Raw genomic sequence first — 25529 nt, forward strand, 5'->3', positions numbered from 1 at the left:
TATAAATGACTATGAAATCAGACCAGCGCAACTAAGATTGATGCAAAAGCTCATGGGAGCTTTTACCACAACATAAAACAGTCAATGGCAAACTGGTAAATAGCCAGATACTTAAAATCCATAAAGGTCGAACAACTCAAAAGTAGGAAAATATGAGAGCATAAACGATTGGAAATCAGTTTTAAATTAATCGGAAGCTATCTTCTTATTAAGTACTTGCTTGATACGCCCCGTTTCTTGTCATGATTTACGAGAACACGGTCCCCAGCTGTGCCTTGCCCTCCATACCTGCTTGGAACTTATTGTTGATTTTCACAGGGAGGAGGGGTACATTTCATGCTTCTTCAGACATATACTTTAGCTGACACCAAACTTGCTGACACTAACTCACCCTCTGCTCTTAGCACATCACATAGTTGGATGGGGACGTGATTGCTTTCAAGATGCAGAGCTAATTGGAACTGGAATGAATTAACCAATCGTGCTGCTTGCTGTACACCCAGGGCCCCTTTCTGAGACTAAACACTTAAGGGCATCGGAGTGAGAGGATGCACTTGCACGACCTCCGCGCCACTGAGGGCTATAGCAAGTGCCCACAGGCAGGGACATGGGAGCACGGGGCCCACCATAGTCCCAAGGTGACTTGGTGTTTATCTGGCTAATCTCTGCTGAGCAGGTTATGAGCTAATTAAATACATCCACTTCTTCCCTGGCTGAAGTGGCCTAGAATAGATTATGCAGGGATTTTAGCTATTGCTTCATCACCAGTGCAGGACCCAAAGCTGGGTGGCAGCCCAGATATTTCAGTCACTGCATTTGCCTGAGCAACTTTTCACAGAGGTGACCCCTGATGGGCTGCCCAGTCCCAGCGGGACCAACTCTTCTGCCACGGGGATTCAGGACTTGACTTGGCCAGAAAGCCCAAGGTCCCGCCTGTTCAATTTGTTAGAACCCAGAGGTTCTACTGTTTCAGGTAGCACCAAGACGCTCTGGTTTTAACTTTGATGACCCGGGGGGAGGTTTTCTCCCGGACTCAGTTTGCCCTTTGGGGATATAAACCCGCCTTTCATTCCTCCTGCTTCTCCGCAATGCATCTTTCAGCCTCCTTCTGTGGAATGAGGACCAGAGACAGCAATACAAGTCCTTTGGGCCCCCCTGGGGCATCCCAACACAGACCCGTACACCCGAGTGTCACGTGCAGCCGGCTGCGCTACCCCCTCTCCCCCCCTCCCCCGCCTATTTCCCAACTCTGGACGGGGCGTGGCAGCCCCCCCAAAAAAAAACAGACGGGGATCCGAGATCGGGCCTTTTCCCCCCCCCCCGCCCCCCTGTCCACGGGCCGCTACAGCTCCCCACCTCCGCCCTGTCAATTGCGGGTGGCCCCAAGGCACAAAAGAACATTCCAGGGGCGGCCTCCCCGGGCCGCCTGCCTTCCTGTCCCCGGAGCAGGAGCGGCTCAGACTTTCCAGCTGCCACGCCGCGGACGCGCCCCTACCCAACCCCCGGGGTGGGGGGGCTGCGGGTGGGGGAAGCCCACCGGGCCCGGGACGCGCCCGGGGCGTGGTCGTGCCCTCCCCGCGAGTCCCCCGCGCCGACGCCGGGCGCGGAGCAGTCGCGCGCTCGCCGCCAGCGAGGCCATTGGCTCGGCGCAGTCACCCCACGCGGGGCTGCAGCGGCGGCCTCCGCGGATTGGCGCGCGGGCGGGCATCCTTCGGGGCGCGCGCAGGCCTCTCCGAGGCAGCCCCCGCGCCCCGTGCCCCTTAAAGGCACCCGATCCTTTGCAAGCTGCCGCCCGCGGCCCCACCCCGAGGACCCAGCGGGCGGAAAAGGGCGCGAAAGGCGCGCTCCCCCGCGCCCGGGCGCACGCTCCGACCGCCGCCCTCGGCCGCTCACTGCAGCATTTCGCGCGCTCGCGCGCCTCCCCGCCCCTCCGGCGCACATTTGCATATCCCGCCCGTGTGGCCAATCAGGACTCGCCTCTCTCGAAGCGGATGGCTTTTGCCGGAGAGGAAAGGGAGTGGCTGGCGGCGCATGCGCTGCGGTGGGTGACTTGAACCGAGGCTTTTATTGCTGTAGTTTATTTCCACCCCCTTCCCTCCTGTTCTCTCTCTCTCTCTCTTTTTTTTCCGCCCTAGCCGGGGCTGTGTTGGAGGGCAGGAAGAAAGAGAGATCGAGGATTGCATTTATCTCTTACGTTCCTGAAATTTGCTATCAGCAAGACCAGCTAAGCTTTTGCACCTTCTTCAATTCTGCCAAAATAATAATAATAATAATTAATAATAATAATAATAATAACAAAGTCTCTTTGCCTGCAAATTTTGCTCTAAAGCTGTCCTCTTGAAATTAATTTTTTTTTCCCGGGAGAGAAATGTCTTATCAGGGGAAGAAAAATATTCCACGCATCACGGTGAGTTTGGTACTTGGGAAATCTCCGGTCGGTCAGCAACCTTTTGTGGCACAGAACATTTTAAGGAATCTATTTTAAAAGAAGGGAGGAGGATGAGGGTCTCAACTTTCCCCTCCCCTATTGCTAAAGAAGGCGATCGTGGTGGTGGGAGACGCATTTATATAGAATGTTGAGCCACATACTTTGTAAGGAATGAAAATAGCGTGATTGCATTCAGGGCGTCGTAGGTAGCGCGCCCGATCCGCTGTATCCTTTTCATTGTCAGAGAGATGCTGCAGTGCTGGCCTGCCGGCTGCAAGCAAATGGATGCCAGATTGAATATGCATGGTTGAAGCTCGGATATTGTTCTCGGGCTTGCATGCTGCGTGCTGCGAGCCTGGGACTCCTGGAGCTGCGGTGGAAACGCACCCACCCTGGGTCTCCCGTCCCCACCCTAAAAGGGCTTTCTGGAGGCTTCGTGCGGCTCCTTAGAAAACCGGGAGGGTTTCTCAGCCTGGAGGCATAATGATGACAGCCGAGGGATGCTGGAAAGGGCTGGGCTTGCGGGCTGGCTGTCGGAGCGGAAAGGAAAATGCGGGGACGCGGTGATGGGCCGAGGAAAGGGGGCCGGCGGGGGGCTTTTTGTTGACCGGCTCTGCTCGGGGAGGGGGGGTGGGTTTGCACCCTTCTCGTTCTCGCCCGCTGGCTGGGAGCTGCGACCCTGGCAGGGCTCGGGACTCGCCATCGCGTGTCTTTCTTGCCCTCCGGTGGCCAGGAGGGACTGTCCGTGCGGGCGCATACAAAGCGGGCTGGAGGGTGGGCGTTGGGGACCGCGCCGAGCCGGGCTCGGAGGCGCCAATGGCGCAGCGCGACGCGCCGAGCAGATGGCCCGGCCGCGGCTCGGCCAGACAATGATCGCTGCGGCTGGAGGTGTGGGTGCAATTCTGGGGCCGGGGTGGGGGGCGTGTGTGTGTGGTGTGGGGGGGTGCTGGGGGGTGTGAGTTTGTCTATCTAGAGAACCACCCTCGGAGCGGTGAATCTGCGTAGCGTCGGCGCGGAGCACGGATTCTTCTTGATCTCGTTGCTTCCCTGCCCCCACCCTCTTCCCATCTTTTTTTTTTTTTTTCCTGGAAAAAAAAAATCTTCGCCAGTCCTGGTTCTCTACATCCCCCCAAATGAAATCCCCAGAGGGAGGGACGCGAGGGAAATTCATTGTTACGTAAGGATGTGCGGTCGGCCGGCCGATCGCCGGGCAGAGAAGCCCCGAGAGCGAAAGACGCTTTTGCAAAGTCAAGACGTGTTTGGGTGTGGATCGAGGGCGCGCTCGCGCTCAGGTTTCCTCCCCGGCCGCGGGCACCCCTGCTTCCTCTGGATGCACTGGGGCACACCCATCCGCGGGGAGCTGGGGCCCGGGGGCGTGCGATGGGCAGGCTTTGTAAGATGACCGAGGCCGATCCACACCGCCACGGTGGGGGCGAGCTTTTCCTTAAAGGCCCAAGAACCAGGCTCCCCAGGGGCCGGGCAGGGCGCCCCAACATTCTGTGTTTCTTGCCCCGAAGGAAGGAGCGTGTGGGAGGCGTATTTGCTCCAAGCCACAAATAAATTCGCAACCTCAGTGCGTGAAAGAGACAGTTTCGTTTTGACAGCGAGGGGGAGGAAAAAAAAAAGATTTAAAGCTAACAATCAGGGCGACGATTTATTATTATTATTATTATTATTATTATTTTTTAAAGAGCGCCCCCTCCATCCCTAAAGAGTGAAAAAAAAAAGCAAAATTGATTGTATTCACTTTCTGTAGCTTGGTTTTCCTCCTTCCCTCATCAGGGTGGATTGTTATGTAAGCAGCCTTCTGGAAAGCACTAGGATGAACAGGGCTGGGAGGGATTTTTTTTTTCTCTCCCTCTGGGCTTGATGTTGGCTAGGGAATTCGCGGATTCGTTGTGATGGCTGGCACGGTTCCGCAGTGACTAAGGGAGCTGGTGGTGAAGGGCAGGGCGTTTTGCCTCTCAGGCCCAATTTATACTGTCAAATTGGCAATCCTAAGAAAGGGGAATCCTTCTCTCAGATGAAGGCGGGTAGGGTCAGGTGACCTAGGTAAGAGGCTTAATCTCTTACCTGGAACTGGAACCTCAGTTATCTTTTATGTCATGAGACAGTCCATCTAACAGATTGGTTTTCAGGATTCAGTGATGGGGTGGGTGTGTATCAGGATTTTGTGAAGATCTTTGCATTTCTCTTGTGTCAGTGCAGGTATTGTTGTCTCTCGTTCCCCATGGAATCATTATTCTAAAATCGATTGCAGGATGAAGGTTCCCCAAGGTACTCAGTGAAAACGGTCTTAACTGTTTTGCATGATGTTAGAGAAATGATAGAGCTAGGTAATCCTAGAACCAGGTAATCTGTGCCATTTGTGTCTAAAAGTACTTCTCCCCATTTCTCTAGTAGCGTCTTTTTTTTTCTTTTTGGGTCACACCTGGCGATGCACGGGGGTTACTCCTGGCTCTGCACTGAGGAATTCCCCCTGGCAGTGCTCAGAGGACCATAAGGGATGCTGGGATTCGAACCCAGGTTGGCCGCGTGCAAGGCAAACGCCCTACCTGCTGTGCTATCACTCCAGCCCCTCCTTTTTTTTTTTTTTAATTAAAGATTTCCCCATCGTTTTCTTTCTTGGTACATGCTAAATATAAAGAGCACTTGCAGAGAATGTCGTTTTGTACCTGACTTTTGATTTCACAGTTGTCGAGATGAATGTCATGCTTGGAAATGTTTTGCATAGTAAAAAGGCAATATGTGCTTCCACCTGTAACTTTAATTAAAATCCAGTCTGGGAAAACATAGGTGCCTCCTTACTGGCAGCAGGATTTTAACATTTTGTTCTGCAACAGGATTTGGAATCGAGAAGAGTCAGAATGTAACGTTTCTTTTGCCTTCCTGGCTTTCATGTGCTGTTTGTCACATAGACTTTTGCACCTATGAAGTTGATGAACACCAGAAATCCATAGTGGTTTCAGGCCTTAGAATTTGCCCATCACAACCTTGTTATGGAGCTACCTTTTAAAAAAAAAAGTTTCCTAGATATCTGAGGTGGGCTTTCTGCCTCCACCACTGCGATTGACCCCAAGATAAATGGGCGTCTAAAGGATATGATGAATTGAAACTTGGCTTCAGTTGCACTTAATGTTGTTTGTGTAAAGGATCCCATAACAACAGACTTTGGTGAATTTTCCTGCCCCAGATTTTGGCAAGAATTGAGTGCATTACATGTGGGGGTGCAGTTAAAAAAATGTTTAACCTAAAGGCATTTTAATTTGTTTCATCGGGAGAGATAGTACTGGGGGTAGGGTGCCTGCCTTGCTCGTGCTGGCTTTGACCTTCGGCATCCTGTATGGTCCCTTGAACCCTGCCAGGGTGAACTCTGAACACAGCACAGAGCCAGAAATAAGCCCTGGGCTAAGCTAATGTGCTCCCCGTTCCCCGCTCCCCTTCCAAAGAGTTTGTTTATCTTTTCTTTGTCTAAAATGTTTTCACTGCACTTTATTATGATTTTTTGTTTGTTTTGGGCCACACCCAGCGGTGTGATGGGGCTGCTCTTGGAGCAGTGCAGTGTCTAGGATTGAACCTTGTTCTACCTGAAAAGCATGTGCGCCAACCCTTTGGAAGGTCACCCAACCCCACCCCTTCACTTGCTTTGAAGGGAGATTTTGAGGGGCTGGAGCAATAGTCCAGCGGGTAGGAAGTGTTTGCCTTGCACATGGATGACCTGGGTTTGATCTCTGGTCCATAGGGTCCCCCACGCACTGCTAGAAATAATTCTTTTTTTTTTTGCTTTTTGGGTCACACCCAGCCATGCACAGGGGTTACTCCTGCCTCTGCACTCAGGAATTACTCCTGGCGGTGCTCAGGGGACCATATGGGATGCTGGGATTCGAACCCGGGTCGGCCTCGTGCAAGGCAAACGCCCTACCCGCTGTGCTATCACTCCAACCCCTAGAAATAATTCTTGAGAGCAGAACCAAGAGTAAACTGAGCATCGCCAGGTATGACCCCAAACTCTACCAAATTAAAAAATTGAAAAAATAAAGGGAGATTGTGAAGCTCTCCCTCTCCCTCCCTCTCTCTGCCCTTCTTTCCACCCTTTTCCTTTCTTTCCTTCTTCCTTTTGTATCTTTTCTCCCTCCCCTCTCCTAGCTCCCTGCTTACAGGTTTAAAATAAAGGGTTTTTCAAATTTTATTTTAACCTAGCATAAGCTTTGAGCTTTGCTGGTGGGTTCTGAATCATCAGGTGCCATCGCATACAAACTTACCTTTGTTCCTAAGCCTTTCCAAAATTGGCTTATTTTGGTGATAGGAATGTTGGTCAATGGTAAAGAATTTGCTTTGCACACTGTATGTTCAATATCAAGCGCCCAAATCAATGACAGCCACTAAAACTACAACCCCCAACCCTTCCAAAAAAAAAAAAAAAACCCAGAAACCAACACTGACTCATTTTGAACATCTTTTTCAAACAGTGAAAAGTATCCTTAGTGCATTTCTTTTAGTTCCTTTGTTTCTCATTGATCAGCCAAGCATACTTGGCTTACTGTACTTTCTATACTTCTTTGTTTCAGAGTGATCGGCTTCTGATCAAAGGAGGCAAAATCGTTAATGATGACCAGTCGTTCTATGCAGACATATACATGGAAGATGGGCTGATCAAGTAAGTGTAATCATTCTATGGAAATGTCTGTCTGCCTTCCAGTATTCTTAATCGTTGTCTACTATTCACATAGAGAGTACCAAGCTTGAGTGATTTAGCTTTGTATCTGTTTTAGCCCGGCTTTCATTCCTGGTAATTAGTGAATTTGAAAACTCAGATTCAGAGAATTCAAGGTTACAATTAAACACTCACCCGGTTCCTTAGGTATTATGTAATCTACTATTTTTAGCTGAGGTGACACAGTATCTTCTTATTGCCAGCTCAAATACTTGGTTTATGATACATTGTATATATTTAATGTTTTCCTAGAATGTAATTGTTGGGATGGATTGCCCAATCAGAGAACACAAACTGTGGAGTACAGCTTCTTCAGTAAGCCAGCACATCTGTTTTCTTAATCAAGACTCTGAAGTTGGAGGAACCAAAGGACAGCAGATTAATTACCACATAACACAGATTACTCTTTCACCCCAAGAGAGTTTCAGGCTTTGTTCATTAAATGCAGTTAATGCCAACTAACCCTTGTGTTTATTGTGCATTGTGTTTGGAAGGAGAAAGAAACAAGAGGTTACTGATTTTAAGATACTTTGGGCATTCAAGGGTTAAGTAAGCTGAGTTCATACCAGTGTCCTCATGCCCTTCCGACTGGGACAGCTCCCAGGGTTCTGGAGAAACGGCACATCTGTTTAAAGACAAACACTCCAGTCAGTGACATCTTTTAAATAAGCAGCATTTATCAAGTGCTCGCATCAAACCCGTCCAGAGAAGTGGAAGACTGGAGTAGATGTGTGTGTTGCTTGGAAACTTACGCCGTCATCTGTGGACCTAAAATAGGTCTTAATAGTCCCACATTTAATGTTTTCCCCATGTGTTTGCTTGTGAGCACCTTAACTCCTTGCTTTGAAATGCCAGCACTTCCCTGTTCCGTCAGGAGGCAGCCACATCTGCACGGCAGCCTGAGAGGTACTGGCCTAGAAGCTAGCAGGCCTCAGTGCTAATTTTGGCCATTCCTAATTTATTTTAGAACGTTGTCTGCTCTTCCTTGAATCCTTTTCCTTTTTAACAAGATTGGTGGAGAGATGTCATAAAGATAGATGTTTTCAGATTGGAAGTGAAGCCGTGCCCCTCAGCCTAGTAGATACTGATTTTCTGACCCCCCCTTTTTTTCTGAATTACTGATCAGATACTTTTAAGTATTTCATAGAGATGCCATCATAGAAGTCGTCTCCTTCTGATAGCTTTGTTTAGTTGTCTTCACCCTCTCTTTTTTTTTCTGCATTAAAAGAATATATTTTTTTTCTTTTTGGGTCACACCCGGCGATACACAGGGATTACTCCTAGCTTTGCACTCATGAATTACTCCTGGCGGTGCTCGGGGGTACCATATGAGATGGTGAGAATTGAACCCGGGTCGGCCGTGTGCAAGGCAAACGCCCTACCTGCTGTACTATCACTCCAGTCCCCTAAAACGGATGATTTTCTATGCTAAAAACAAATGAATATTGGTTAAATGCCATCAGTTCTAGAGAAGAGGTCCTCTACGATAATCAGCTCCATTTTTCACGATCTAGAATTTTACAATTAGCAGCGTTTTATGTGACCATCTTTGGTGGTGATGCTTATTATTTGATGGTAAGAATTTTCTCGTCTTTTCTGTGGGTCCTTTGAAGTCCTGCGGAAATTGTGTTTTCTTGTGTACTCTCGAGTGCCTTTTAGTTGGGGGAAGGTCATGAGGAGTGCACCGATCATGAATAATAGGGAAATCAAAGGAACACAAGGAAAAGTAATATGTATGGCTTGGTGAGATGTCCGTCAGATCGCCTTTGATGCAAGGTGTCATTGACATCTGACCTTACCCACCCTGTTTGTTTAGGCAAATCGGAGAAAACCTGATCGTGCCAGGAGGGGTGAAGACCATCGAAGCCCATTCCAGGATGGTGATCCCAGGAGGCATTGATGTGCATACCCGCTTCCAGATGCCCGACCAGGGAATGACCTCCGCTGATGACTTCTTTCAAGGCACCAAGGCGGCCCTGGCGGGGGGAACCACCATGATCAGTAAGCCAAGTTGAAAAGTAATAGCCCGCGTGCCTCGGAAAGGTTCTCATATGGAAATGAGCCTTTGTTGTTTGGGGCTGGTCTGAGTGATGGTTTGGTCTGCCACGTCGCTAGGGGGAGAGGGGCTGGCCATCTGTCTGCTTCCCTTGCCTGCCGTTTTGATTCTTAAGTTCTTCAGATCAATGTGAAAATAAAGTTCCAGAGAGATTTGGCAGGAGGAGAAGAATGGCTTCATTCTCTTCTCTGCTCGAGGACTTTCCCCCCTTAACCTCAATGTGTGGCTTGGCTTGCGGTCGAGTTTGGATAATGCTGAGAGCTATCAGTTTTGAGTCTTGAATTTTAAAGGGATTCCCGAGGGGGCATCCTCTGAAAATGAGGACCCAGCAAAGTGGATGAACCTTTAAACCAGCCACCTCACCATTCCACTAGTGAGAAACCCGCGCTGGGCTTCGAGCCGGGTGACCTTTCCTGGTCTGGGCCTGACATAATTGGGCTTGGGCAGATGTGCACGCAGGACTGATGTGACGGATCTCTGATACTCCATTGCTTAGGTCTGAACATTGCTGCCAGTAGCAGCCAGTTGCCCTTCATAGATTGCTCCAAAGTATTTGTGTCTTTTCGTTCTGCCAGACCTGAGGAGTATTTCCTGTGAGCCGAATGCGCGTGTTAAGACGTTGTTTGTACACTGTCAGTTTGTGATGTGGCCACACGTATTCCTGCTGACAAATGCCATTTTGTTTTTGAGAAGGTGATCAGGATGCCTTGGGAGTGTTCCACATATGAAACCAAAAAGTGAAGGTTCATTTCAAGGCAAGAACTTAGCTCCTTAATGTTTTAGAAGAGCCAGTGTTTATGATTCTTGTGGAGTGACACACTTGTCCCTGCATCTTGAGCCTCCTTTTTTTTCCCCACCCCCTTGTCTGAGCTCCCTTCCTTGCCACCTGCACACTCATGTCCCTGCTGTCCTTCCCATCCTGCTCTGAGGATTTGGACCTCATTTCTTCCTATGTCACATTTCTCATTGCTGCCTTTGAGCATCTGCTTAAAATCTCCTGATTTTTTTCTTGTACACACATCTCTTTATTCTTTTTCTTCTTTTTTTTTTTTTTTTTGGCCACACATGGCAATGCTCAGGGGTTGCTCCTGGCTCTGCGCTCAGGAACCACTCCTGGCGGTGCCTAGGGGACCATAGGAATGCCGGGGATTGTTGGATCAGCTATGTGCAAAGCAAGCTCCCTACCCACTGTACTATCTCTGCGGCCTGCATAGAGCATCTCTTTACCTAGTGAGTGTCATTGTGAGGGGGAGGGCTTGAAGGGCAGAAGTATGGGGACTGGACCACTGGAGACAGGTGCCATTTTCTCCGGGGCAGGGGTGGGAGCTGTTAAGACTGACTTGGCATCAGCAGGCATTTTTGGCGCTTGTCAGGGCTGTCTCTGGAGCGCCACAGGCTCACAGGGAAGCAGAGACTGCTGGGATGTTTGCCGGGAAGGTGACGTCCAGGTTCAATTCTGTCTCATCCGGAGTGTATGTGGGGAGCCCAGAGCACTCCGAGTCCCCAGTTATGCTTTTCCCCTGAGCAGTGGGTGGAGTCTGTCATTGCTGGGCATGCCGAGGGAGAGATTCCTCTGCTGGGAGTGCTCCCATCTGGAGTTCTGGTCTCCCACCGGCATCAGCCTGTGGTGTGACCTGGAGCAGGTCACATCCTGGCTTGGGGCTGCTTGTCTGCACCATGACGGCGAGGCTTGCACTGGCAGCTCGGAGGGCCCTGTCTGTCTCTGGTAGTTGGAGCTGTGGGAATCATCTTGGACTCCAGACAGATGCTCTCTGCGAGATGGAGAGCGAGAGAGACACCCTGTTTTATTTTCTCTGGAAGATGCACCCATCTGTTTTCTTGTTCCCTCCTGCATTCCTGAGTGTGCCTCCCCACCCCTCCGACCTGACCTGCTCCTCATCCCGCATCTCCCATCCGTTCTTGCTGGACCTTCTTTCCCAGTGACCGTGTGTCTGCCAGCTGGGCCCTCTGCAGGGCTGCGGGGTGTCCCTTGAAGTGCCGCATCTGGCTTCCGTAGTGCAGAACTAAGCGGTAGGTGACCTGAAGCCAGGCAGCGACGGAGAAGTCCAACCCAGACTTCCCCCCCGCCCTGCCCCCTTGGCCTCTCCGTGTGGAGTCGGCACCTGCGGCTGTGAGGTGGAAGTTGGGGATTTAATGAGCAATGCCCCGTGGATGAGGGGACATCAGAGATGGCTGCGGGGAGTCTAAGTGATCACACCTCAAGCCCTACTGCTTTGATAGCCTGGGAACAGTCTGAGCACTCGCCAATGACCCGAATGCAGTTACCGACTCCCCAGGAGTCCCGGGAGCCTGCCCTTCCCTCAGAAGAGAGGGTACTAGTGCAGATTCGGAAAGCGGAAGCTCCCACTGCTTGCTGGCGAGCCGTTGTGAATTGCTTTGGTGAGATGGTGGCCGGCGTGTGCCCTCCAGCGAGGAACAGCCGCATGCCTGTGACATCATCGGTGCCCAGGGCCTGCGTCCATGAGATTGTAGCTTTTCTTTTCTTTTTTCTTTTCTCTTTTTAGTTTTTGGGCCAGACCCTGCAGTGCTCAGGGGCCACTCCAGGTTGTGCTCGTGGGAAGGTGGATGGTTCTGGGCATTAGACCCAGGTTGGCCACGTGTAGGGCAAGGGTCCTGCCTGCTGGACTGTCTCAATGACTGAGGGCATTTGAAGGGGGTCAGCGGATGGCGAACCACTGCAGGGAGGGGTTTCAGAAAGCCACACCCTCTTTCTCCCCAGCTTCCTGACTTTCTCCCAGTGGGTGCTTCCCTGACCGTGCCGTGGCACCCAGAGTCCTCCCTGCTGTCCCAAACAGCCCTGCCCGTGGCGGACAGGGGAGCTGACTGTGTCCACTTTAAAAATGGCAGCGACTCGTCAGCAGCAGAAAATAATATTATTGCCGTCCGACAGAGCTGCCCATTGAGACCCGCACAATGGGATCTTTGTCGGGGCCTGCGTGCCGGGCAGCGGGAACGCCCTTTACCCTTCCCTGGGCGCTGGGGCGGGGGCAGAGCTGCAGACCCTCCTGCAGGTGGCATCCAGATGGCGGAGAGGGCCCAGAGGTGGCAGGCGGGGCTGCCGTTTGGGCAGGGTGGTACGGCTTTCCCGAGGCTTCTGTGCTTATCAGGGTGGGGAGGGCGGGGGAGGCGGGGACAGCCACACTGTTGGCGGCAGCGGGGAGCACACACCTGCACATCTGGCGCCCCCACCTGCAGCGGTGTGACCTTGGCTTTCAGTTGCAAGAGTGGGGCACGGGGCTTGGAGCTCTGTGTGTGTGTGTGTGTGAGAGAGAGACTGTGTGTGTGAGAGTGTGTGTGAGAAAGAGAGTGAGAGTGTGTGAGTGTGTGTGAGAGAGAGTGAGAGTGTGTGAGTGTGAGAGAGTGTGTGTGTGTGAGAGAGAGAGAAGAGAGAGTGAGTATGTGTGTGTGTGGAGAGAGAGTGTGTGTATGGGTGAGAGAGAGTGTGAGTGTGTGTGTGAGAGAGAGTGTGTGTGTGAGAAAATGTGTATGGATAAGAGAGAGTGAGTGTGTGTGAGAGAGAGAGTGAGTGTGTGCGGAGAGAGTGTGTATGGGTGAGAGAGTGTGTGAGTGTGTGTGTGAGAGAGTGAGTGTGTATGTGTGTGTGAGAGAGAGAGTGTGTGAGAGAGTGAGTGTGTGTGTGAGAGAGTGTGTGAGTGTGTGTGTGTGAGAGAGTGTGTGTGTGTGTGAGAGAGTGTGTGAGTGTGTGTGTGTGAGAGAGTGTGTGTGTGTGTGTGAGAGAGTGTGTGAGTGTGTGTGTGAGAGAGTGAGTGTGTGTGTGTGAGAGAGAGTGAGAGTGTGTGAGTGTGTGAGTGTGTGTGTGTGTTTGTGTGTGTGCTGGTGCTGGTCTTCTTACCCAGATGCGCTGTGGAGCAGCAGGACAGGTACAAGTTCTGAGTAAGTCCTTGGATGTAGCAGGGACTCTTATTCTAGCCCGCGTCAGGGGCCAGCAGCCTCCACACACGCATCTCTGTTCTCTGAGAACTGAGAACCTCAAGAGAGGCTCGCGCTGCAGGAGGAGGAGCCCTTGCAGAGAGCGGGGAATCTCTGGTCTCTCTTGGGGTCTCTTCTTCTTCTCTGCAAACACTGGCGGTTGTTTAGTTGGTTTGTTTTTTATTGGGGGCTGCACCCGACTGTGCTCAGGGGTCCCTCCTGGGTGGGCTTGGTGTGCGGGGTGGTGGGAGGGTATATGCGGTGCTGGGCTTGAAACCAGATCCAAGCGCATGCAAGGCAGTTGCTGTAGCCCCTGTACTGTCTCTTGGGCACGAACACTGGGTTGTATCCCGTGGCCTCCTGGCCATAGGCGTGCCGAATGCGAGGCCTCCCGGCTTTCGGTTAGTTTTCCTGCACATCCTTTGGCGCCTGACTCACCGAGGCCCTCCCGTGATACTCCTCACTGAGGAATGAATGAACAGAGCACTTGGCTTCTCGTGGTGACTGAGTGATACCAGACACCCGAGCGTCCCGAGCTTGGGAGCAGCACGTGCGTCTCAAGGGACCAGTCTTCTCAGCATGCCCCCGTTGGCTGTCCCAGCTCCGCCGTCACTGGGGTTCATAGCACGTGGCAGGAGGGACAGGGCGGGAAGCCAAGAGCCCAGCACTGGCCTGCAGTTGTGGCAGCTTCGGCTTGCCCTGGACCTGCCCTGCTGCTGCTCCTGCACGAGAGACCTCTGGCCCTGAGCTGCTGGTAAAGCCCCGGGAAGAACTCAGCTGTCACGCCTGGAGCCCCCCTCCCCCACCCCTTGAGCCTCGCCTGGGAGGAGGGAGGATGCAGGATGCAATGCGGGCGAGGTGCCTTTGCAGGGCCCTGGGGAGACGTGGCTCAGGAGCACCACTGCGGTACATCCCCTGCTTGTCATTTTTGTATCCATGTGGCATTTGGGTTTGCTCCCTGTGCCTGCCGAGAACACGCGTGTGAACACAGACACCCTGTAATAGAAATGTGTCTGTAATTGATACTTTGATGAGTCCCTTTGCGGCATTCATTTAGCTCGGGTTAGAAAATGCTTGCAAAAAAGGCCCGACCACATCAGAATAACGATTCAGAGTCTAGGACCAACGTTGGCACCACAAAACTGGCTCATGGCCCCTCGATTAGAAAGCCACGTTATCCGATGGACTATTGGGGTGGGCACTTTCTCTCCAGGTCCCTCACAGGCCAGGGCACACGTTTCACCTAAGGACACAACAGACACTGCGATCTGGGTCTCTGGATACTATGGGCCTACTCAGGTGTCCTGTGTGAATTTTTTTTTTTCTTTTTGGGTCACACCCAGTGATGCTCAGGGGTTACTCCTGGCTCTACACTCAGGAATTACTCCTGGCGGTGCTGGGGAACCATATGGGATGCTGGGGATTGAACCTGGGTCGGCTGTGTGCAAGGCAAATGCCCTACCCGCTGTGCTATTGCTCCGGCCCCCTGTGCAAATCTTGGGCTTGAATGAAGACTGGGAGAACAGGCATGCCTGGGAGATTTGGGCTGATCAGAATGGAAGAGAGTGGAAAAAAAAAAAAAAGGAGGCTCCTGAGAAATTATAGTTTGTGCTGATGAGTTAGTGCCTCATTTTACTAAGAGCATTTCTGGTGAAAGAAGCTTTGGCTTGGGCTGACCCGAGGGGCCTGGTTTCCCAGTGTGCAACTTCGGTAGCAGAAATAAGCCATTTGGATGCCTATGCATGTCCTGGTGCTGTGGTCATCCTGCTCTGGCTTGGATTGTGTGCAGGTGGAGAGAGCTGTGGAGTCCCTGGAGGGAGTGAGCCTCTGCATCTTAGTAAGGCTCCAGCACCCGCTGCCGGCCAGACCCCACTTTGCCTGGGGTGTTCCACTCAGAGACTCTCTGTGCTCGATGCTCCCAGACTCGATTCTCAGGTTTTCCACGGAGCAAAACATTCAGGATGACTTGGAACTTTCTGATCCTCCTGTTGCCCAGAGTGTCAACCAGAGTTAGGGTGGTGGTGGGGGTCAGGGTGGTGGTGGGGGAAGTGGAAGTATTGAGCCCTGGCAAGGCCCTTCTTGCCTTTGGATGTGAGTGGGTCAGCATGCCTGGGGCTCAGGGTTCTAAATGGTAGATGTGCACATGTATACACACATGGGTACACACACACAATACTTTGCACACCCGTGCATGTGCATATGTGCACACCCTTCATGGATTTACACACACACACACACATACACACACATACCACATTGGGTGTCTAGTTCTGTGTCCCAGTTCTGCCTGAGTAGGGCAGGGATTTCTGAGGACATTGACTATATCCGGTCCGGTTTATATGGACCCTTGTGGTTGGAGGTGGCTGGTACTGGCTTCCTCATGAACTGCTGAATGAGTCTGGACCGGAACCTGCATCCATTGCCTCTTCTGCTCTTGATGTGTAGACCTGTTTTGGGGGTGGGCGAGCCTCCCAGCAGTGCTCAGGGCTTTCTCTGATACTTAGCTCTGGGATCACTCCTGGCAGGCTCAGGGGATCTTCTGGGGTGCCAGTGATCCAGCTTGGTTGGCCCTGTGCAAGTTATTCACTGTGCTGCCTCTTCGAACCCAATGCTTAGACCTTTGTCAGCCGAGGACATGGTGCCGCCCTACCTGGCACACAGGGAAGGGCATAACCAGCTGTACTGACTGGGATGATGGTGGTGGTGGGCCCATGCCATCACCTTCTATATTTTTGTCTTCCTTTCCTCAGTAGCCCGGCAAGCTACCGAGAGTATCGAGCCCGCGCGGCAGAGCCTGGCAAGCTACCCGTGCGTATTGGATATGCCAAAAACAGTAACAATAAGTCTCTCAATGAGAGACGTTACTGGTGCCCGCTCGAACAAATCGATGAGCAACGGGATGACAGTGACAGTGACAGTTCCTCAGTAGCAACTCTGCCTCTTGAGTATTCCTGTTACTTGGGGATACTCCAAAAGTTTGGCAGCTCCCCATTTCATTGCTCTGTTGCTTTAGGACTTATTTTCCCTCCAACGCATGGCAATCTAGCTACCCCCTCCCCAGCTCTCATGTCAAGTCACATGCAGGGAACTATGAAGAGCCCTCAGACACACCAAGTTTTCAGTGAATAAAGTCGTTCCTTTGGGGCTGGAAGATGATCCCGCAGGTAAGGTACTTACTTGCCTTGCGTGTGGCCAACCTGGGTTTGATCCTTGATATCCTATATAGTTCTCCGAGCCCACCAGGGGTGATGCCCGAGTGCAGAGCCAGAAGTAAGCCCTGAACTCAGCTGGGTGTGACCCCTGAACAACAAAAAAGTGTCTTTGGTTCCTATTGGAGCTGAAATCAAACATCCATTCATCCTCCCTGCCTAAGTTTGCTTTGCTTTTTGTATGAGGGCCCATTGTCTCTGTTCATTGTTTGCAGACAAACAGGACTTTTTTCAAAGGAAAAACCATGGGTTTAGGGGTTCACATCCTCTTGTCATCCCTAGGCTCAAGGGCCAAGTCACTCTATTTGAGGCCCTCTCCGTTTTCCCTCTGAGGAAACCTTTACAGTTCTTGGAGAATGATTATTTATTTCTTTGGGTTTTGAGGGCTCTGCCTTTGACTCGCTGCTGTTGTTGGGTAAAGCTATTTACCCAAATTCCATGCTTCTAGTCTGTTTTAACTGCCATGGCAAAGATAAAGGGGAATTACAGTGAGTAGAAATTAGAGTTCTTTCTGGTTAACCCATTTGGGAAGCAGCTTTCTTTGAATGTGACTAACTGTTCCCCTAATGATAGAGAGGGTGCAGCTCGGGGTTGGGTTACTGTGGCCAGGGCTGACTGTCTGGTGAAGGGAATTTTGCAATGAGCCGAGGCAGTAGCTACAAACCTCCATGAGGTTTGTAGAATGCTAGAATCCCTGGGGGGTGCGCTCACAGAAAAAGCAGGAGTGAGGACTTCTGACTTGGTTATTCTAGGTGTGCCTGGGCATTGGTAGTTTTTACTTTTATTTCTCTTCCCATATCACTGTGTCACTGTCATCCTGTTGCTCATTGATTTGCTCGAGTGGACACCAGTAATGTCTCCATTGGGAGACTTGTTGTTGCTGTTTTTGGCATATCGAATATGCCACAGGTAGCTTGCCAGGCTCTGCGGTGAAGGCGGGATACTCTCGGTAGCTTGCCGGGCTTTCTGAGAGGGATGAAGGAATCGAACCTGGGTCGGTGGTATGCAAGGCCCTGCCTGCTGTGCTATTGCTCCCGCCCTATCTATCGCTGCAGCCCTTCCAGATAATGGCCAGTGTGGAGTCATGAGTCTCAGATGCCTGTGTCAATGGTCTGATTCCTGTGGAAGCTAAGTGAATATCTGCCCAGCTTTTCTAAAAGCTGGAGGTGTCCCGCTGTGTTTCGTCCTCTTATTGAAGGGTTGTGGGTTACACTGCATGGCTTACTCAGGATCCTTAGGTGCCCCCACCCCCATAAACTTATGCAACAGGGTTGGGTCACAGTTGCTGGCCTCGGTGTCTGGGACTTTTCTTGGTGAATGCTCTAATAGGGTCCCTGTTAGGGGGTTATCCCTGAGTGGGGATGAGCAGGGTGGAGGGTGGGCTGGAGTTGCAGAGAGGAGGAGCTGGTACTGTGACCCTCCCCGCCCCATGGGCCACCTGCTGTGTTGGTGTCCCCGAGGAAACACTGCTGTCTTTAGGTTGAGTCCATAGTGTTTATGACCTAATCTCCCTCTAATGATAGGGCCGAACTGGAATCCTTCCTTGTGGGGAGCTTATGAGGAAAAAAAAAATCAAAAGGGCCTGGTAATAACATAGAATCATGGACCCTTAAGGAAACCATTCAGAACTTCTCTCCCAGTCTCTGCCCGGCAGCTGGGTGAAGTTTATTGAACTGTGTCTCAGGGGGTGAGGTTGACAGGCATGCAGCAGGAGAGGGATGGGCGAGGAGGAAATCAGGGGAGCAATTTCCCTTTCCAGTGCTTTCAACTTTGAGGTGACGATTTACAGGCCACGTCTCAAGACTGAAGATAGTCAATTGCTATTTCATAGGATTTGGGGAAATGTAAGATTGTTAATGTTACACTATTTAAAAATGATTACTGTGATACTTTTCAAATACATGTAGTCTCTCCCTAAAGCAGTTATATAGTTAAACTGTCACATCTAATTATCTATTGGTAATGTCCTGAGCTGTAATCTACCTATCTATTATTTAATCTGCATATCTAATCTATCTAATCTAGGCATTTAAACTCTAGAACTGTAGTCTGTTGTCATCTCAAATTTTATCATCTGATCTATTTATACTTAATATATCTGTTCATCTATCTGTTCATCCGTCCATCCATTTATCCATCCATCCATTCATCTTCTATCCTGATACAGAGATCCATTTACATATCTCTGTATCATATGTAGAGTTGGCTTATCTCTCTTCTCTGCCACTTGATGAGCTGAGGAAGAGTTTAGCACTGTCTGTAATAGAATTTGTGTATTGAACATCTCAGGAAAAACAGTTACATATAGGAAGTCCTTTAAAATGGCTTCTTAGAAAAAAACAAACACTTTTTAAAAAAAAATTTTTTTTTTCAACTTCTTTTCCCTCCCTCCAAATAATTGCTGGAAAATTTGAGGCCTAAACTTCTTGACAACACACCCAGCCTCACAGATGCAAAGTGATGTCACCAGGAAATAGCTCATCAAGTCAATAACTCTTGCTAGATTTGCATTTTCAGCCAAAAAAGGAATTTCAAGGAGGCCAGCTTTATAATTGGTTGTGACTGTGCTGCTCAGTGCCTGCACCCCTCTGTTCTTACGGTGGCTTCATCACACTCTCCGCAAGGAGACCCAGAGTCCTCGCTGGCTGCCACCAGCTCCGCCTGTCTCCCCGCCCCGCGGGCTGCCGGGCTTCCAGTGTGCAGCCAGGGTCATTTCTCTGGCAGCCCTGGTGACAAATCCTTCCCCAGGGGCTGTTTGAACAGCGGAAGCATTTAGTCATGGGGGGCTCTTTCCTCGCTGGGCAGAAGTGCTGAGTGACTTGTCCTATTTTATGACATCAAATGAAGGGCCTGTCGACCCCTTCGAGATGTACGAGCTGGTCCCTGACCCCTCTGTGATTTCAGGGTTGCCTGATCTGGCAGCGCCAAGAAGCGGCTTTGCCTCGGCGCAGAGACAACAGCCTTCTTTCGTTCCTCTTGCAGTGTTTACTGTGATTTTGCTTTTGCCTTAGCTCAGAAGCAACACATCACTGGGCCTTAAAAGGCAGGCGGGGCGGGGGGGGGGCTGGGGCAATAGCACAGCAGGTAGGGCGTTTGCCTTACACGCGGCTGACCCGGGTTCGATTCCCAGCATCCCATATGATCCCCTGAGCACCGCCAGGGGTAATTTCTGAGTGCATAGCTAGGAGTAATCCCTGTGCATAAGCCGGTTGTGACCCAAGAAGAAAACAAAGAATAAAAAAAAAAGGCAGGCGGAACAGGCCCACCCACACTTACCATGAAGAGAGTGGAGTGGGAAAACTAGGCCCGAAGGCTCGGCCGATATCTGACGGGGAGGAACGCTGGGCCCAGGAGAGGGGAGGGGACTTCATATTTTGACACATCAATTTTTGGCCTCCGTTTGAGCTAGAAAGCCACACCAACACCCCAGCCCAGGCCTGGGATGGGTGCGCTTTAAATGTCCTTCTCGGCAAGCTGTGGGGACTCCAGCTCCGTGCATGGGATGGGCCTTGGCGTCCTCGTCTGAATGGACGTTCTCTGACAGCAGGAGGTGCTGCCGCCAGCTAGGAGCTCGGGACAAGCCAGACGCACAGGGTTTCCACTCTGAGGGGCTGCTGTCGACGCTTCTTCTTGGGGAAGCCGAGAGGAATGCTTGGTGGCTGCCGTCCGCACCCCCCAGCCACCTGCAGGGGGTTGTGGGAATAACTGTGACTGCCCTCGGCACCTGCGTCTGTTAGAAGAAAGTGCGCTCGTTTGGGCTGGAGCAGTTGTGCAGTGGGTAGGGCATTTGCCTTGTATGCAGCTGACCTGGGCTTGATCCCTGGCGTCCCGTATGGTCCTCTAAGCCCTGCCAGGAGTGATGTCTGAGTACAGAGCCAGGAGGTACCCTTGAGTACTGCCAGGTCACTGTCACTGTCATCCTGTTGCTCATCGATTTGTTCGAGCGGGCACCAGTAACGTCTCTCATTGTGAGACTTTTTGTTACTGTTTTTGGCATATCCAATACGCACGGGTAGCTTGCCAGGCTCTGCCATGCGGGCTCCATACTCTCAGTAGCTTGCCGGGCTCTCTGAGAGGGGTGGAGGAATCGAACTCGGGTCGGCCGCGTGAAAGGTGAACACCCAACCGCTGTGCTATCACTCCAGTCCACTGCCAGGTACCACCAAAAAAAAAAATATGGCAATTTTGGAGGAAACAGATGAGGGTCTTCATCTCTGGGGGAATCTGCCACGACAGTCCTGTGTGCACGTTCCTAGGCCTCATGTTAACCTTGCAGAGATGGGGTTCTGGGGGTGGGGGCTTCATCCTCCCTCTTCCAAAATGAGAAACTGAGAGACTCACAGAAGCCAGGTGACATCCCTAAAACTACGGAACCTGCCTAGGTGAGGACTGAGCGGCTCCTCAGGCCCTGGACTGATGATGGCACTTGCTGGTCACCGAGTAGAATCAAGTTTGCTTCTCAGTAATGAAAGACGGCAGGAGCATCCCCAGTGACCCCCCACCCGCTCATGTCAGCTGCTTCCCAAACACTCATCCCAGTTGGATGCAGCCCCCGGGAAGAGGACAGTTTGATATAGCATCATTGGCCTGCATTTTGATCCAAAACTGGGATTGAGAAGTGTCGGTTATTTATTTGTTGTCTATTTATTTAGATTTTTTTTTTTTAAATATGAAGGGAGGTAGAGATCAGACAGCACCGAGCTTACCAAGCAGGAGTGCAGCAGAGGCCCCCCCCCCACCTCGGGGGATGGCAGGCTGAGGGTCTCCGCCTCGCAACAGAAGCTCTGGAGTTCGGTGGCTTGGGTTTCTCTGCGCCTGGTGGGACACAGCAAACAGCTATTCAGAGGAGTGATGCTGTGTGTTTGTCCACAGAGCTGCATCCTTTCTGGGAAGCCCGAGAGGCCATTACCCACCCGGGGTTGGAGAGTCTTGGGTCCCACCAATCGTGTGAGCTTCTTAAGGTCTTTGTGCTCTTGCCTGAGTCTTGTGACCTGTGTTTCTCTGAATCCCTCTGGCACAACCCGAGGAGGTTCCTTAAGCCCCAGTTCTTTCCAGGTCGGTTGGGAAATATATTAGGCAGATGGCGCTTTTTTTTTCTTTTTTACAGGAGGAGCAGGGTCAGGGAGAAAAATTAAACCATTTCTCAGCATTGGGATTACTGTCCTTAGCATTGTTTTTTTCCTTAATGGAGATAATCCAAGGAGAAGTATGAGGTGCAGTGGAAAGAATTTGAGGCCTCATCTTTTTGACGCCACATCTTTGCAGAGCTGGGAGTCCAGAGACCTTAATTCTGCTTATGACCCTCTGTGTGTTAGCTCAAATGAGTGTCCAGAGTTTGGTCCTGCGGGGGCTGGGGCAATAGTACAGCAGGTAGGGCATTTGCCTTGCACACAGCCGACCCAGGTTCGAATCCCAGCATCCCATATGGTCCCCTGAGCACCGCCAGGGGTAATTCCTGAGTGCAAAGCCAGGAGTAACCCCTGTGCATCGCCAGGCTTGACCCAAAAAAAGCAAAAAAAAAAAAAAAAAACACCAGAGTTTGGTCCTGGGTTTGTCAGTTGTCAGAGGGTCCGGATCTGTGTTCTTGTGAAATTGGGCTGCTGTGAGGATTCTGTGCAATGCCAGGGAACAGAGAGGCCATGGGTGTGTGTGTGTGTGTGTGTGTGTGTGTCTCTGTGTGTGTGTGTCTGTTTATCTGTGTCTGTGTGTGTGGTAGTGGTGGGGTGTGTGTGTGTATGTGTGTTTGTCTGTGTGTGTCTTTGTCTGTGTCTGTGTGTGTGGTAGTGGTGGGGGGTTGGCCAGCTACAGAGCTCTGCTCCTTCCCTCATGAGACCTTGCCAATAAGATATTTGAGGGACCAGATTTGTTGTGGGTGACTTGACTTCAGTGATTATCTCCCATTTCATCATATACTGCTTCTCTTACTTCCTTTTTCACTTTTGCCTTAATATTTGGGGAAACAGTGCTCAGCGGCTGTTTCTGGCTCTGTACTCAGGAGTGACCCTTGGGGGTACGCAGGGGACCAGCATGGACAGTACACAAGGCAAATGTCTTCCCTCCTGTACTCTCTCTCCCTCTCCTCTTTCTTACTCCCTTTGCATCCAGAGCCAGTTAGCAGGGACAGCACAGCTATGACACAGTGACAGAGGAGCACCCTACCATCTCCTGAATTAACGTTCTTGTACACGCATGTAACTCCACTGGAAAAGTGTCCACGCCCATCCCCTTACCCACCCCCTTATGAAAGCATCTTTCCCAACTTACGTTGGAAGAGTATTTGCTCTGCTCAATTTTGTATTCTGCTTAGTGGGAGATTCATTTCCTCCACTATATTATAGGAAAAAGTATTTTGAGAGGAAGGACAGGTAAAGCTTCAACAACCAAAATTTTTATTACTGAGGGTGGGTGGGCCGGCACCTCATGGCAAGTTCAGGTGAGGGCCATATCTGGGATCTAAGGCTGTTTTTTCTCCTTTGGGAATGATGAGGGGATGCGCAGGGACTGAGACCGTATCTGTAGCCTTCCATGGTATTGTCCAGTGTAAGCTGTCCAGTTCTAGCTGGATGAGTGCTGTGAGAGTACTAAGCTCATTACCCACGGTCAGTGCTGGGAGTGAGCTGACAGCCTGGCATCAGTGCAGATTCTGCCTCAACAAAGAAGTTGCCCCGAGCAGAACTAGAAAAGGTGTCATTTAACCCTGCCTGTGCTGTGACATTTAGGTTTTCACCAAGTGAATGGCACCACCTCTTATAGACAGCTGAGAAGCTGGTCAGTGAATAAGAAATAAGTTGTTCACTCTTGGGGGTGCTGTTTTCTGGGCATCTTTGGCTTGTGAGAATCAATATTTGAGCATCTCTATTTCAGTTCTGAGAGATTCCAATGTTGGCAACACATTTTCTGCTTTCTGACATAAATGCCTCATCTTCATTCTCTCCCTGCAAATAAGAGGCAGGTGGCCTCTGGCTATTGACAGGTTTTCCATCCTTAGTTATGCTAGAAAAGGTTATTTTCCTGATTGATGTCCTTTTTTATGAACCATCTGAGCCCTTTCTTAATTTTATTGTCTGTAGGGCAGTTTGCAAAAGGTAGATTATTCTTGTTTGCTTTCACAAATTCTACCATGAAAAGATACTGAGTAATGGCTGTCTGTTCAGTCTTGCTTCTTTTCTTCATCATTTATTTATTTAATTATGTATGGATTTACTTATATAAACTGTAATTGACCCTCGAACAAGAAGACCCATTTGAACTCTTTGGGTCCACTTATACATGGATTTTTCCCCCTCTGTCTGTGGTCTCTGCATTTATGAATTCAACCGACTGTAGATATAGTTAGTTGGTTGAATTCAAGAATTTGGAACCCAGGAATATATAGGGTCAACTATTTGTACTTGGATTAAAAAATACATCAGGAAAAAAATATATTGGGGCCAGAAAGATAGCATAACAGGTAAGGTACACACTTGTCAGTACACAGCTATGGTTTAAGTTCTACCACCACATAACAGTTCCCTGAATACCACGAGGAGTGATCCCTGAGCACAGAGCTGGGAGTAAGCCCTGAGCACTGCTGGGTGTTGCCCCCAAACCAAGATATAGATACATATGTATATCTAATCTACCACAAAATCCACCTTTCAAAAGTATATAATTCAGTTGTTCTTAGTGTAATCGTGAACTTGTGTAACCATCACTTCTCATTTTGGAACACACTACTCCAAAAAGAACTCTTCCCCACTCCCCAATCAGCAGCTATTTTCCCACCCTGAAGATTGTGGTCATCACAACTCTACATTCTATTTTACTGATTCTTGATATTTCATACAAATGGAGTCATCCAACATGTGTTCGTGTTGTGCTTGTTGTGTCTGACTTCTTTTACTCTTCATAGGGTTTTCAAGGCTCATGCATGGTATAGCATGAATCAGCGTTTCATTCTTTTTTTTTATGGCCAAGTGAAGTTGTATGGACATACTATGTTTTGTTCCTCCATTGATCAGTTGATGGCACTTGGGTGGTTTCCACTCTTTGGGTGTTGTTGAATGAATGCTGTTCATTCAGGCACCAGTTTTCTGTGTGCACATATGTTTTCGGTTCTGTTGGGTATATGTCCAGAAATGGAATTCTTAGGTCATGTGGTAATGATTTCTATCTTTAACTTTTTGAGGAGCTGCCAAACTGTTTCCTGAAGTGACTGCACCATTTCCCATTTCCCACAAGCCGTGGATGAAGGCTCAAGTTTCCCCACTAACTTGCCATCACTTGCTTTTGTCCGTTGTTTGGATTTTAGCAGTTCAGGGGCTAAAATTGGGGCTTTCAGGTGGCATCTTGTCATCGTTTCAGTTTGGAGCTTAATGTTAAGGCCGGGTCACTTTTTCAGATTCCCAATTGCATTCATCTTTGATGGCGATGTTGCTTTTGAGTATGCTTCCTTAACTTTGCACGGGAACATCTGCTGTGAAAAGTACAGGACTGTTCATCGATAGGAGAGGGAAGAATGAGTAGTATTATTTGTTTGTTTTGTGGCCACACCTGGCAATGCTCAGGAGATATTCCTGACTGCACTCAGGAATTACTCCTGAGAGTGCTCGGAGACCATATGGGACTTCAGGGATTGAACCTGGGTTGGCCGCAGGCAAGGCAAGCATCCTATCTGTTCTCCAGCCACCGGAGAGAGAATTTTTGACGTTGGGGACACCCAGCAGAGCAGAACTGGGAGCCTCCCAGGTGACAGCCCCAGAGCTCTCTCACTGTCCCTCACTGACCAAAGGGGCCAAGAGTGAAGCCGGGGTGATGACTTTCCAACCATCCTTTGGCTTTATAGGGGCTGGGCAGTATACAGTCCTGGGCCAGGGCTGGGGCCAAGGGTGGGGTCCAGCACTTGGATGGAGACCCCCCCCCTGTCTTATTTATCTTAGTCCCATTTCTGTGACCTGCAGGGTCCAGGCATTCTCAGTCATGGTCCAGCCTCTCCCATCTCTACCTCGGATACCCGTCTCCAGCGCCAGAGGCTTAAACACGCCCTGTGCTTTTCCAATACAGCCCTTTACTCTCAGCTGTTTCTTTCTGGGACCTTCCTTCTCATCCTGAACACCGGGTGAGAAAGTCCTCCGTGCCCCACGATGAGATGGTAGCATGCCGAGATGTAGTAGCACTGTAGCACTGCCATCC

At 50.4% G+C, this 25529-nt stretch overlaps 1 protein-coding gene across 2 annotated transcripts in view; it reads left to right on the forward strand.

Moving 5' to 3' along the window:
* DPYSL2 (dihydropyrimidinase like 2) overlaps positions 1 to 25529 on the forward strand; it is a 151168-nt gene that overhangs the window by 60698 nt on the left and 64941 nt on the right. Inside the window, exons 1-3 of one of the 2 annotated variants that reach the window (XM_004619137.2) lie at positions 2027 to 2407; positions 6997 to 7085; positions 8959 to 9143. In XM_004619137.2, the coding sequence (XP_004619194.1) occupies positions 2369 to 2407; positions 6997 to 7085; positions 8959 to 9143 (313 nt within the window). In that variant the 5' untranslated portion in view covers positions 2027 to 2368. Of the gene's footprint in view, positions 1 to 2026; positions 2408 to 6996; positions 7086 to 8958; positions 9144 to 25529 lie in introns of those variants that run through there. The other variant, XM_004619136.2, reaches the window with a different exon arrangement.

This window comes from Sorex araneus, chromosome 7 (genome assembly GCF_027595985.1).
Source record: "Sorex araneus isolate mSorAra2 chromosome 7, mSorAra2.pri, whole genome shotgun sequence".
NCBI classification, from domain to species: Eukaryota; Metazoa; Chordata; class Mammalia; order Eulipotyphla; family Soricidae; genus Sorex; species Sorex araneus.